Source organism: Ochotona curzoniae, unplaced genomic scaffold (assembly GCF_017591425.1).
Source record: "Ochotona curzoniae isolate NIBS_2020 unplaced genomic scaffold, NIBS_Ocur_1.0 contig_3350, whole genome shotgun sequence".
NCBI classification, from domain to species: Eukaryota; Metazoa; Chordata; class Mammalia; order Lagomorpha; family Ochotonidae; genus Ochotona; species Ochotona curzoniae.
The window spans coordinates 507,602-521,323 of NW_024465827.1; the positions used below are offsets into that span (position 1 = coordinate 507,602).

At 49.1% G+C, this 13,722-nt stretch overlaps 1 protein-coding gene across 1 annotated transcript; it reads right to left on the reverse strand.

Annotated features, from left to right (window-relative positions):
- Positions 1–265: 265 nt before the first annotated feature.
- Positions 266–12,514, reverse strand: LOC121156342 (E3 ubiquitin-protein ligase TRIM31-like). Its single transcript, XM_040979967.1, has 7 exons — positions 12,098–12,514; positions 9,943–10,032; positions 6,638–6,859; positions 5,110–5,132; positions 4,534–4,655; positions 2,380–2,454; positions 266–792 (listed from the first exon to the last, which is right to left on the reverse strand). The coding sequence occupies exons 1-7, from the start codon at positions 12,512–12,514 to the stop codon at positions 266–268; spliced, it is 1,476 nt and encodes a 491-aa protein (XP_040835901.1).
- Positions 12,515–13,722: the final 1,208 nt, after the last annotated feature.

Here is a 13,722-nt window from a genome sequence, read left to right on the forward strand (position 1 = left end):
GAATCTGACAGAAGCTCCTGACTTTTGTTCAGCTCAGTTCAGTTGCCTCTTGGGGAGTGAACCAGTGGTTGGGAGATCTTTCTCTTGCTCTCTCTTCTTCTTTCTGTAAAATCTACTTTTCCAATAAAAATACATAAATCCTTAATATAAATACATAAATAGAGTTACATGCACAGACCCGGATCTCTTGGAAGCCCGGTATGAATCCCACCGCCCAGTGATGCAGTGGCCTCAAGGAGACGCAGAGGATGACCAGGGAGCATGTCTAGGGGTTCAGGGTGAGCTGGGTGCCTGAGAACAGCAGCCTAAAGAAAGGGAAGATCTTCCCCGGGAAGGAGGCCTGGAAAGTGTAGATGTGGTTGTTGGTATCAGGGTCGTAGAAGCTGACTTCCTTTTCCTGGAGATCCACGCAGACTCCCACTCTCCTGGGACAGACCGGGAGGTCCTCCCACGTGTTGCTCCCAGTGAGCGCCTGGCACTTGAATCTGGCGAAGCGCAGCACCCAGAAGCCGCTGGCAGGCTCCAGGGTCAGGCTGCCCTGCCGAGGGGCCTGCTCCCACGCCACGCCCAGCACGCAGGGTCCACCCCTGGGCCCACTGCGTTCCACCTCCCAGGTGTGGCGGCCGGTGGAGAAGCCTGGCGAGCCCAGCACGCAACGGGACGGGAAGAAGCGCTGTGGCTCCCCCGGATCCTCGATGCAGTCCTGAGGGATCATGTCCGCTATCACCGTTTTCAGATCCCGGGAAAGGCTGAGGGCAGGGTGGGCCGAGTCCCCATCGAAGGTCACAGGGGCTGTGGGAAGATGAGGGGAAAGAGGCGCAGCCCTGGGTCAGGTCCCCACAGAGGAAGGTTTTACCCTGCCAGTGGCGTCCATGGGGACGGGTTCTGCGATCTGTGAGCAGGCAGGCCCTAGCTGCTGCGTGGACTTCACTCTGGAGGAGGGGAGTGGTCGCAGCCGCAGGGACCTCGTGTGTCCACTAGAGGGCACCACAGGACAGGCGACGGCTGGAAGGCTGCCGCGATTGTCGCTTCGTAGGAGTCATCGACCCCACAGCCACCCCGGCATCCCAGGATCTCAGATCCTTCCCTTAGCTTCCCTCAAGTCAGCCACTCACTCAGCACCCGATGGAGCCCCACGGAGCTCGAGGGAGTTGTACAGGTGCCCGCGGTGTCCACCTCTGCGGCGTTTCCGGGAGCTCCACCTGGCGCCAGGCTCAATTCTAATCCTGATTCTGTTACTGCGAACCTAACCCCCGATTGGGGTTGGAATTGAGCTGGGGCATGGGGAGTTGAGCATCCCGGGTGGGCTGTTGGGTCACCTTTGACAAGGAAGGAAGAGGTGGGCAGAATCCCCCTCAGGCTCAGGTCCGGGTCAGCTCCACGGAGTGCAGGGGCAGACGGGGCTGCCCCCACGCACAGCGCACCTCGCGTCTGCCCACACCACCCATGGAACCGGACACCTCTTCAAGGCCTGTGGGACCACAGCGTCCCCTCCTCCACCGCCTTTCTCCCTCTGCCTCCCTTCCCCGTTTTCTCTTCTTTCCCTTTTCTCTCCACCTCAGGTTGGAACTGGGAACCTGAGAATTGGTCCCAGCAGCTGTGGTGAGGGCGAGGACACCCGTCCCCAGCTCCCTCCGCAGGCTGTGTCCACCTTGGAACACGCACCGGCTTTGTATCCCGCTCTAGTACCACAGGCAGATTCCTGTGTGCACTACCAGACTGCTACCTGGGGACGCTGGCTCACGCTGTGAGCTTCTGTCCTCGTTAGGATTATTATTATTATTATTATTATTATTATTATTTTTCAGACAGGCACCAAAGGAGTTGAGAGGGAAAGCCAACTTTCATCCTTAGACTCAGAGGCTGCGAGTTACTCAAAGGCGATGCCTGCTTACCGCGAGCATCAAGAATAAAGGCAGCCGGTGGTTCCCAGGGGACACCGTCACTGCCCCCAGTGGAAGTGTAAACACCTTTCAGTTGTTTTCAGGACAGGGGATCCCTGCTGGCCTGTGTCACTGGGGATTAGGGCTGGGAACACTGAGTTCCCTTGTAAGTGGAGGCCCAGTCATTGTCCCTCCCGATGGAGACCTTGCCCAGGAGCACGGGGACTGTCCGGCAGGGCTGCTAACAGCAGAGCAGCTTCTGTGTTCAGCACATCCAGAGCTGTTTCTTAACTTCACTAGCTTTGAGCAGGGAAGATACCAGTTCATGATTTTTGATTACTTTGGAATATTTGTGCAATGATTGTGAGTTTCGTGAGTTAAAAGAATAAGACACTCCCCTAGGCCTATTCTCCCTTTGTGGGGGCATTCTTTCTCTTCCCCTTTGGGGGTCTCACTCTCCCCCAGCAACAGGAAGCAGCCCCGCACCCCCACTTACCACTCTGCCTGCGGGTTGTCCTCATGTCTTGGAGGAACTTGGCTTGGTATTTTTTCCTGTCAGCGTGGAGTTGATCTGGGCATAGGGAGCAGAAGGCATGAGAGGCCGTGAAGTAGAGCAAGGAATCGGGGGGCGCACCACAAGACCCTGATGTGAAACCCCTGGGAGCGGTGAGCTGGAGTTGTCTCTCACGCTGTCAGGGCTTGTGAGACTCCCAGCCTTGCTGCCCTCCCTGCTCCTGAGGTGTCCACACAGCCCAGCACTGTCCAGTGGCCATCTGATGAGACCTCATTTAGGGGGACTTAAGTTTTCATGGGGATTCAATAGAAAGTTTGGAAACAATGATCACACCCATTTCTCCCTAACTCGAAATCCTTCCCACCCTGATTGACTGTATAAACATCATCTGAAATACTACTACTAATAATAATAATAAAAGAAAAATTATAAAAATAAAACAAAATCATGGGGACTGGCATGATGGCATAATAGGCTAATCCTCCGCCTGCAGTTCAGGGGAATCCATATGGGTGCCAGATTGTTTCCTGGCTACTGTGCTTCTAATCCACCTTTCTGATAATGGCCTGGGAATGGCCAGCAGAAGATGGCTCAAAGCTTGGGCCCTTGCACACACAGGGAGACACAGAAAGGAGCTCCCTGCTTCAGAGCAGCCCAGTTCCATCTGTTGCGGCCCTTTGGGGACTTAACCAGTCGATGGATGATCTCTCTGTCTCTGCCGCTCGTTCTGCAAATCATGGAAAAATGGAACTTAAAGAAACATTTGGGTGAGCTCTGGTGCAGTGTTTAACATGCTGCTTAGGACACTTAATGCCCAGCTCTGTTTCCAGTTCCAGCTTCCTGCTAAGGGGCACCCTGGGAAGCCCAGGTGACACTGAAAAGGCTAAGGTTCCTGCCACACACATGGGAAACTAAGACTGAGTTCTTGACTTCTGGCTTTTTCCTGGCCCAGTCCTGGATGTAGCAGACATTCGGGAAGTGAACTGAGTGGATGAAACACACACACACTCTATCTCCCTCTCTCTCTTTGATTTTTAAACAATAATTAAAAAAAATTTATTTTAGTGAAACAGTTAAGGTCATGGGCAGTTTTTTCTCTGGACATATTTTCATGAACATTTAAGCATACTACATCAAGTTTAACTTTTGCAGTGGTAGGGTCAGTGTCGTGGCATGCAGATAAAGCTGACACCTGTCATGTCAGCACACCATTTGGGTGTGTATCTATTGGACACTCACTTCTGCTGCTCCATTTCTAATCTAGCTCCCTGAAAAACATCTGGGAAATCAGCAGAAGATGGTCTAATTGTGTGGGCCCCTGCCACCCACACGGAAAATTCAACTGGTTCCTGACTCAGACCTGGCCAGCCCTGACCATTGTAACCATCTAGGGAGTGAACCAGTTGATGGAAGATCTCTCTCTGTCTCTCAATCTCTTCCTCTCTCTGAAACTCAAATCAAAAAGTCCTTTTTTTTTTAAAGATACATTTTTATTGGAAAGACATATCAGATTTATGGAGAGAAGGAGAAACAGAGAGAAAGATCTGGCATCTGCTGGTTCACTCTTCAGATAGCCAAAACAGCTGGGGCTGAGCTGATTCAATCTGACACAAGGAGCTTCTTCCAGTTTCCCCACATGGGTGTGGAGTCCCAAGTTTTGGGCCATCCTTAGCTACTTTCCCAGGCCACAAGCAGCCAGTTGGATGGGATGTGGAGGAGCCATAACATGAACTGGCACCTATATAAAATCCTGGTGGTTGCAAGGCGAGGATTTAACCATTGAACCATTGTGCTGGGACCAATGTTTCTTCCTGTGGCTACATTAAAAACTAAGTGGAGAAGTTGACATTGTGACACAGCGAGTTAAATGGCCCCTTTTGATGCTGGCATCCCCTGGGAAGGCAAGGTTCTGTCTCTTCCCTATGGACGTAGGCTTCAGAGCCACATGGGGCTGAAGACCAGGCCCCCTTTGTGGCTGTCACAAGAATGTGGGCAGTGAGTACAAACAAACAGCGTGTGGAACAGAGCATGGGAGAAATGCCTGAGTGAGACATAGCCATGGAAGGGTGCAGTGATGGCCGTGAACAGGAGAATCCTCCAGGGAGGAGAACAGAGGCCCCTCAGCCTCTTCCTTACCTCCACATTTCCTCAGGCTCCTGATGATGCAGTCATGTCTTGACTTTGCTTTATTCAGTTGTTTCTGCAGGTCCAGAGGAATTGGGGTTGTGCTGTGAAACTGAAACTGAACCTCTCCATTCCTAGGAGGACAAGGCAGAGCTGCATGGGGAGGCAAGGGAGAGAGGCTGGTGCTCTGGATCCAGCCATGTGGGGCCGTGAACATCAAGGACTAGGGCTAGGGAGAGTCAAGTCAGGAGGCAGGCACTAGTGATGGGGCTGGAGTGAGAAGCTGCCCAAGGAGACTTGGAAGTGAAGGGGAGAGGAGAAAAGCAGAGGGGCAGGGAGAGGGGACCAGGAGGCATCCACTGAGCAGAAGGCCTGCAGGAGTCCTCAGGAGATGGGGAGAACAGCTTGCGCCTCTCATAGCCAACTCATTTTCTCAGCTCAGATCTTCTCTGCAGCCTAAACCTCTGACTGCAAACTATGAGTGTGGGTGTTGGTGAGTGGGGAATTTTGAGGGTATCTGAAGCTATGTTGGGAACAGAACTTGGCAATGATTCAGGAGGCAACATGCAAGTGGGATGGCCATCATACCTGTGCAAGGTCCCTTTGATGTCCTGGAAGAGAAAGACAAACAGCATGGTCTCAGCACTCGGCTGACCCTTGAGGGGCCAGAGTGCAGCCAAGCAGGCAAGTGAGTGGGCAGAGCTGCTGGAGTGAGAACATCTCTGAAATTCTCTCTCTCTCCTGTTCTCCCTCACCATGTGGACTCCTTGAAGAAGTGCTGATATGGCACTAAGTGAAAATGTAGTTGGACATTAAGAAGAACCATTGATGAGCAGAAAAGAGTGACATTTTACAGATGAACTTTGTCTGATACTTTAGCTGGGAGCCCTACTCCTTTGGACAGAAGAAAGATTGGAGTGAGTCTGCATGAACTGTCCTTTTAAGAGACTAATAGACACTCCAACCAGCACGATGGTTCGAAAAATGCAGAAGCTCCTGGCTTTTGCCTGGCACTGTCCAGGTCACTGTGACCATTTTGGGAATGGACCAGTAATAGTAGATCTCTCTCTCTCTGCTTATCTCCCTCTCTCTGTGTAACTCTGCCTGTCAAGAAAATGAATAAATCCTTTTAAAAATTGGATTTTGTGTTCATTTATAATTTCTTCATCAAATGCATTTAAAAAAGATTTACTTTTATTGGAAAGGCAGATTTACAAAGAGAAGGCTAGACAGAAGGAAAGGTCTTCCATCTACTGATTCACTCCCCAACTGACCGCAACAGAGCTGAGCCAATCCTAAACCAGGAGCCTCTTCTGCATCTCCCACATGGGTGCAGGTCTCAAGGCTTTGCCCATCCTCTGCTGCTTTCCTGGGCATATTAGCAGAGAGATGGATTAGAATTGAAGCAGCTGGGACTCTAACCAGCACTTGTATGAATATGGTAGTTTCTTAATCCACTAAATCACAGTATCAGTCCCATAAATTTTAAAATATAATTTCCATCTATCTGAAAGGTAGAGAGACAGAGACAGAGAGATTCTCCAACTACTGGTTCATTCCCTAAATACTCACACAGCCAGGGCTGAGCCAGGTAGCAGTCAGGAGCCTGGAACACAGTCCAGGTCTCCCACATGGGCTGCTGAGATCCCAGCACTTGCTCCATCACCTGCTTCCACACACATCCTACATCGGCAGGAAGTTGGGTGGGAAGTGGAGGTAGGGCTCTGACCAGGTACAGCCCAGGGAAACTGGATGTCCCAAGTGGCATATTAACCACTGTGCCAAATGCCTGCCCTTAAACGTGCTGAAGTTCTTCAGATGGAGGCTTGCAATATATTTCTAATTTATACGTGTGGCTTACATTACACTTCTAGATTATATGGGACAGTAACTCATATTGTATTTCTAAATTACATATGTGGTTCACATATTTCTACATCACACTTGCATTGTTGTTTCAAATGACATATTACCACTTTGACTCATTCTGCTGGATGGTGTTGCCTTAGAGCCGGGATGGCTCGGGCAGACTCAGGGATTCTGACAGGTGCTGGGTGCTAGGCCAGATACCAGGCTGGGTTTTGCCATGTGGTGATTCTGCCCCATAGGGACTCACCTGCAGCAGCTGTCTGGGTGGCATCTGCTGCTTGGACTTCAGGGAATCCTTGAATGAGCTGAACTGTGCCTGGACGGCAGCATCGTACTGTTCACATTCCTTGATACCTTCTTTTTCCAGACACTCCATGCTGGACAGGAGGTAGCTCTCCTCCTCCTCCAGTATCTGCTGCAGGTGCTTGAATTCTGACTGGATCCGTTGCTTCTCAAACTTCACCTGGGCCTTGGGGTGAGATACAGGGACACAAAGAGAAGAGATGGCCTCAACTGTCCTTCCACCATGCTACTCCATTTCAATTTTTGTATTTGGTTATACTGAGTACTAACGTAGGACAAGGCACACACATGAGAAGAGATGACTTCTTCTTCTTCTTCTTCTTTTAAATTGCAAAGTCAGATATACAGAGAGGAGGAGAGACAGACAGAAAGATCTTTAGTTTAATGATTCACTCCCATGAGACTGCAATGGCCAGAGCTAAGTTGATTTGAAGCCAGGGGCCAGGAACTTCTTCCAGGTATCCCATGCAGGTGCAGGGTCCCAAGGCTCTGGGCCATCCTCGATTGCTTTCCTAGGCCACAAGCAGAGAGCTGGATGGGAAGAGGGGCCACCTGAACTAGAACTGGCCCCCATATGGAATCACTACACATTCAAGGTGAGTACTTTAGTCGCTAGGCCATCGCGCCAGGCCCAAACTTTTTTTTTTTTTCTTAAAAAGATTTGTTCACTTATTTGAATGGCGGAGAGAGAGAGAGAGAAAGACAAAGAGAGAGAGAGACAGAGAGAGAGAGAGATCTGTCTACTTGTTCACCCCCAAATGCCCAAACAACCTGAGCTGGGCCAGGCTGAAACCAGCTTCCAGGAACCCCACCCAAATCTCTCACACAGGTGCAGGAGCCCACATACTTGGACCTTATTCTGCTGCTTTCCTAGGCATGTAGGCAGGGCCCTGGATTGGAAATAGAGCAGCTAGATCACAAACCAGGACTCATGTGAGATGTTGGTGTCAAAGGAGGTGAATAAACCCACTGCGCCATGATGCTGGCCCTGAGACACACAATTATAAGCATGTCCATGCCAGTGTGTGGTGCAGCACATTAAGACATTATTTGTAGTGAAAGCAGCTTGTGTTTGAGTTCTGGTGCAAGTACCGGTTTCTCTGCTTCTGACGCAGTGTCTCCTGGCCTTTGAGGCCATTGGAAAGTGAAGGTGAATTAAAAAAATCCATCTCTCCTCTCACTGTCACTCTTCCTCTCAAGTCTTTCTTTTCATTTCTTTTTATTTTTAATTTTTTGATGATTTTTATGTAGTTCATTAGGGTGCAAATGGTCAAGGGCTATAGGAAAGTGGGTAAGATCATTGCTTCTACATTCTCTTTTTTTCCTTTCTGTATCTGGGGAAGTGAGGAGATAAAGGGAGACGCCACACTCAGTCTCTCCACCATCCCAGGGTCCCCGATGTGGGGCATGAGGGTCCTGCTCAAGTGATTTTGATAGTTCAACAATTCTGAATTCCTATTGATCCCACCACTCCAATCACGATGAAATCTCAACAGAATCCACTGGCTGACATAGTCCACCTTCAAGTCTCTGTTTACCCATTCACTGTGAATGCTTAGCTGGGGCAGTTGATTAATTTGTTCTGTTTTTTTGTCCTCTGTTATGGTACCAGGCAACCTCTGCAGGCTCCAATATACTGCCATATCCTCATTGTTCATCTGGCTATACTGTTCACTGCTCCATCTAAGTCATTGAAGAGGCTCAGCTCTGACACATGCACTCCACGGTCAGACCATACAACCTGTACTTCTCTTCATGGTTGGGGTTTTGAGATCAGCAGTTCAGTTGGAGGGATCCCAAAATATATCCCATCTGAAGTGGTCCTAGACCTAATTCTTGTGTGTGCATGCCAATACTGAGTCCGACACAGTCCGTTTCCCAAATCAGCTTATGCACACATGTGTAGTTGCAGTTTAGGGTCATTTCTGTCTCCAGCCCTGTTTTCTAGGCAAACCAGCAGGTGTTGCAGCCTAGCCCAATCCTGCCCAACACACACTTGACATTCATACAAACCAGTGGGAGCTGCAGCCTAGTTGGAGTGACCTGCAATAACCCCCACCAGGCCCACACCTTACACTGTTTCTTGTACTTACTAGTATGTACAGCAGACTAGTCCAGTCTGTCCCACAGCCCATTCAGCTCTCATACATGTTAGTGGGCACTGAAGCCTACTTCATCCCAACCAACCCCACTATCCAACCCACACACATGCCAGTGGGTGCCACTCTCTGTGTAGCTATGCCTGCTTCTAGCTGGTTCTCATGCTAATCAGTTGGTGTGGCAACCCAACAGGGTGGTGCCCACTGCTTCCCTACTGGGCCCAATCCCACATCTTGCATTCTCTCGGTAGTTCTGCTTTATAGCTTAACAGAATTTGCCACCATACCAGCATCTGCTAGCTGATGCTACGGCAAGACCCAACCACTATGGCTTCTGCATACACCAGAAGGTATAGTTAGCCCATCCTGCCTTTCTTCTGCTCCAGTTCACATGCAGGCCAACAGGTGCTGCAGCCTTGCCTGGCCTGACCTGCCCCCGATCCCAGCTCTCATGCTCACCAATAGAAGTAGTGGCCGAGCAGGTAGGCCCTCCAACTCCTCCCACTACAACGCTCACCCCCACGCCCTGGGTCTCAGGTGTGCTGGTTGGGTGCTGTGTCCCAATCTGGTATGGCCACCTCACCTCGGCATTTGCCAGTGGGTGCTGTAGCCTGGCCAGTCCCAGCCCACCCCTAATTTCAGCTCTCACTGGTGGGGGCTACAGCCTAGCCCAGCCAAGCCAGCCCCCAACCCAGGCCCTAATGTGGATTGGCTGGTACTGTGGCCTAATCCAGCATGTTCCACACCCCATCCTGGTTCTTGCCAGCAAGTGATATGAACTGGCCCAGCTTTGCTGGCCCCTGATCTGAGCCAAATGTGTGCTGGTCGGTACCGTTGCCTTACCTAATGTGGGCTGCTCCCTGTCTCGGTTTTTGTGCTTACCTGCAAGAACTGTGTCCTGACAGAGGCGTTCCCCAAGCTCCTCCATCAGAACCTCTCCCAGTGCCAGATCTTGTGCACATCTGAGTGATTCCTGAAGGACTCCCAACAACAAGGCCACTGTACTGGCAGGTAAGCGAGGGGATTGAGACCTGGTGTCAGACCGATGTGCCAGCCCACATGGGATACCTGAGATGGACTAGTTAGCATGGATCTTTGCTGGCCATCACACACCAAAACCAAAGCAATACAGGGTGGAGTTTTTCCTTACCATGAAGGTGGAGATCTTCTCTTCATCTTGATCATTTGAGTATACCTGCTTCTTTTGCTGCAAGATCCCCACATGTAATTGGATCCGCTCCTGTGGGGAGAGGAACCTTCATACAAGGCTCTACCTGGATTTTCCTTAGCTACATAAAATCCTCCGAGTGTCTCCAGAGAGCACATGAAAGGCTCAGGGCAGTTCTTGGAGTCAGTGTTAACCCACACTGCTTTCCCGAGAAGGGAGAAATCAGAACCCAGGTGACCTAAAAGGGAAGAGGGTTACTATAACTTTGAGTAATGTTTGGATGGTGCTTCAGAACTGTCAAATAACTCTCACAACTTTCCATCACCTGTTTGACCAACATTTTGAAGAGGTAGGTTTGGGGTCTGCTGCTAATGCTATTGGAAACCAGTGAAGGATGGCCCAAGAGTTTGGTTCTCTGCATCCATGTGTGGGACCAGGAAGAAGCTCTTGGCTCCCAGCTTGGGACTGGCTCGGCTTCAGCTGTTTCAGCAATTTTGGGGAGTGAACATGGAATATCTCTCTCTAACTCTGCCTTTGAAATAAATAAACGTTTTTCTTGAAGATATAAGTTTCATTTGAAAGCCTAGGCATCTGAGGCTCAGAGAATCTGAGGGATTCCTTGAAAGTCACACAAACAACTCAAAGTCTGGATTTGAGCCACATCTCTCTATTTTTTTTAAAGATTTATTTTAATTTTTTATTGAAAAGTCAGATACGCAGAAAGGAAGAGAAACCGAGAGTAAGATCTTCCATTCATCGATTCACTGCCCAGGTGGCTGCAACAGCCACAGCTGAGTCAATCTGAAGTCAGGATCCCGGAGTCTCTTCTGGGTCTCCCTGGTGCGCTAAGGGTTCCAAGGCTTTGGATTGTCTTTGACTGCTATCCCACGCCCCAACATGGAGCTGGGTGTGAAGTGGGGCCTCGAAGATACTAGCTGGCACATGTATGGGATCCCGGTGTGTGCAAGGCCATGATTTTAGCTGCTAAGCTACTGCGCTGACCCCACACATCTCTTTTTAAAATTTCATATTTAATTTTATTTTTAATATTGCATGCATAGTTGAGAGGGATGTCTATGTGTATTTCCAATTAAGGCGGGGATGGTCAAGGTATTGAAGGTGAGTGGGACAAATGTTTCACTCTTCTTTCTTTTTCTCCTGTGTCTGCTGAGGACAATTGGGGTGGAAAGGAGGAGGCTGCTCCTGATGTCAAACTGTATCTGATATGATGACATCTTAGAGACCCCAACGTAGAGTCCACCTCTTCTAAATCAAATTCCTATGTCTTGGGATCACTGCATGGTTAACAGGTTAATCCTCCCCTTTGAAGTGCCAACATTTCACATTGGTGCTGGTTTAAGTCTCCATTGCTCCACTGCTGATCCACTTTTCTGTTTATGGCCTGGGAAAGCAGAAGAGGATGGCCCGAGTCCTTGCAACCATGCACCCATTTGATAGACCCAGAAAAGGCTCCTGCCTTTTGGCTTAGGATTGGCTCAGCTCTAGCAGTTGCAGCCATTTGGGCAGTGAACCAGCAGATAAAAGATCTTTATCTCCTTCTCTTTAAATCTGCCTTTCAAATAAAAATAATAATTCTTTTTTTTAAAAATCTGTAGGGGCCTGACATAATAGCCTAATTAGCTAATCCTCCCCTTGCAAGCTCCAGGATCCCATATGGGTACCAAATCATTCCCATCTAGCACCAAATCTTTCCCATCTAGCACCCTGCTTGTGTTCTGGGAAAGCAACAAAAGGTGACCCCAAGCTTTGGTACCCTGCACCCATGTGGGAGACCCAAAAGAAGTTCCTTGCTCCTGGCTTAAGTTTGACTCATTTAGGGTTGGTGTGGCAATTTGGGGAGTGAAACAGTGGATGGAAGATCTTTCTCTCTTTGTTTCTCCATCTCTCTGTCAACCCACTTTTCCAATAAAAATAAATAAATCTTTAAAAAATCTTATTTTCGACTCTCCATTATTCCATGATTGACACAGACAGCAGTTTTCCAGAGTATAAACTTGAGCTCACAGGCCTGGTTAAGTGTAACCTGTAGGAGCCATAGAGAACAAACCCACAGGAAGGAGGGAACAACTTCAAGATCTCCACTGAACTGTCAGCAAAGGGGAGCTCCAGTGCCTACCTGGTGATGCTGGGCAGCTTCTTCTATCACACTCATGTTATGGGATTTGTGGTCCTTGGAGTCATGACACACCACACAGAGGAGTTCGCCATCCTCCTCACAGAAGTAGTGCAGCTTCTCCCCGTGCTTTGGACACCTCAGTTCCTCCTCTTCTGACCACCTCTCAGAGAAGTTTATAGCTTGGATTCTCTCCACCAGATTCCCCAACAGCCAATTGGGTGAGAATGTGTCCTTTTTCAATGAACTTTTGCAGATGGGACATTGGAAGAAATTTTCAGAAGTTTTCTTAAGCTGAGTAATGCAACCATGGCAGAAGTTGTGCCCACAGTCGATGGTGACAGGGTCCTGCAGAATGTCCAGGCAGATGGGGCAGCTCACTTCCTGCTGAAGGTCAATGGAAAACCATTGGCTGGCCATGACAGAGCGTTCAGGCTGACCCACACCTCCAGGAATCCTGTAAGTTGGCAGTGGTCACTGCTGTGGGAAGGGAGAAGCAAAAACAGCAGGTAGAAGTCAGAATCTGTCAATCAGCCACTGGAGCAAGGCAGGAGGAAAAGAAGAGGGGAAAAAGCTGATCCAAAGGAGTAAGGATTTCAATCCAGCAAGCATTCTGGAAAGGGAATCAAAAGGACAATCCTCTTCTTTACTGCTTGGGAACAAATGGCTACTGAGTAAGTATGTTTGCTGATTATTCATGGAGAAAATGATCTTGAACTTTGGACTGGTTGTGTATAAGGCACATGATTGGATCAGAAGGGCCAGGGCACTAAAGTCCAGTTATAAAAGACTTCCAAGAAGCATTAGGAAGGGAGTGGAAGGGCTGGCAGGCATCTTTGGCAAGGTCACAGGCAGGTGGAACCAAGCCGAGAGAGAAAGAGAAAGAGAGAACGAGAGAGAGAGAGAGAGAGAGAGAGAGAGAGAGAGAGAAAGAGACAAGGGAGGAGGAGGGAAATTAGATTTACTGCAGGTAATGTAGCTGCTCTCTTTAAAGAATTTTGTGAAAATATGGAAGACATAATCACCGCCTTGTACCATTCCTCTCTTGAGGCATTCCCAGTCAAGAAGAAGACACAAGGAACCTCCTTTCTGCTTCTATTTTTGTTTTGTTTTAAGACTTATTTTCTTTATCTTTGAGACAGCTACACAGAGAGGGAGACACTAAGAGAGAGAGAGATTTTTCTTCTGCTGGTTCACCACCCCCCAGATGAACACAATGGCCAGTGTTGAGCCAGTCCAAAGCCTGGAGCCAGGAGCTTCCTCTAGGTCTCCCACATAGGTGCACAGGCACAAGCTCCTGGGCTGTCTTCTACCACCTTCCCAGGCACATCAGCAGGGAGCTGGATTGGGATTGTAGCACCTTGGACACAAACTGGTGCCCACATGGGATGCTAGTGCTGTAGGCAGAGGCTTAACTTGTTACTCCATCACACTGATCCCAGGGACTTCCTTTCTGAAGATCATTCTGTTTTCCATATTGTTCTTGATCCTGGTGGAGCTCTTCCTGATGCACACCAGCTGTGGCCATATGTCCTCTGTGGAACTTTCCCTGTGTGTCTTTAATCTTTGCTGTGTGTTATGATTCTTCTATGTTTCTTCCTTCTTTGTAGTGACTCTGTGTTTTTAAA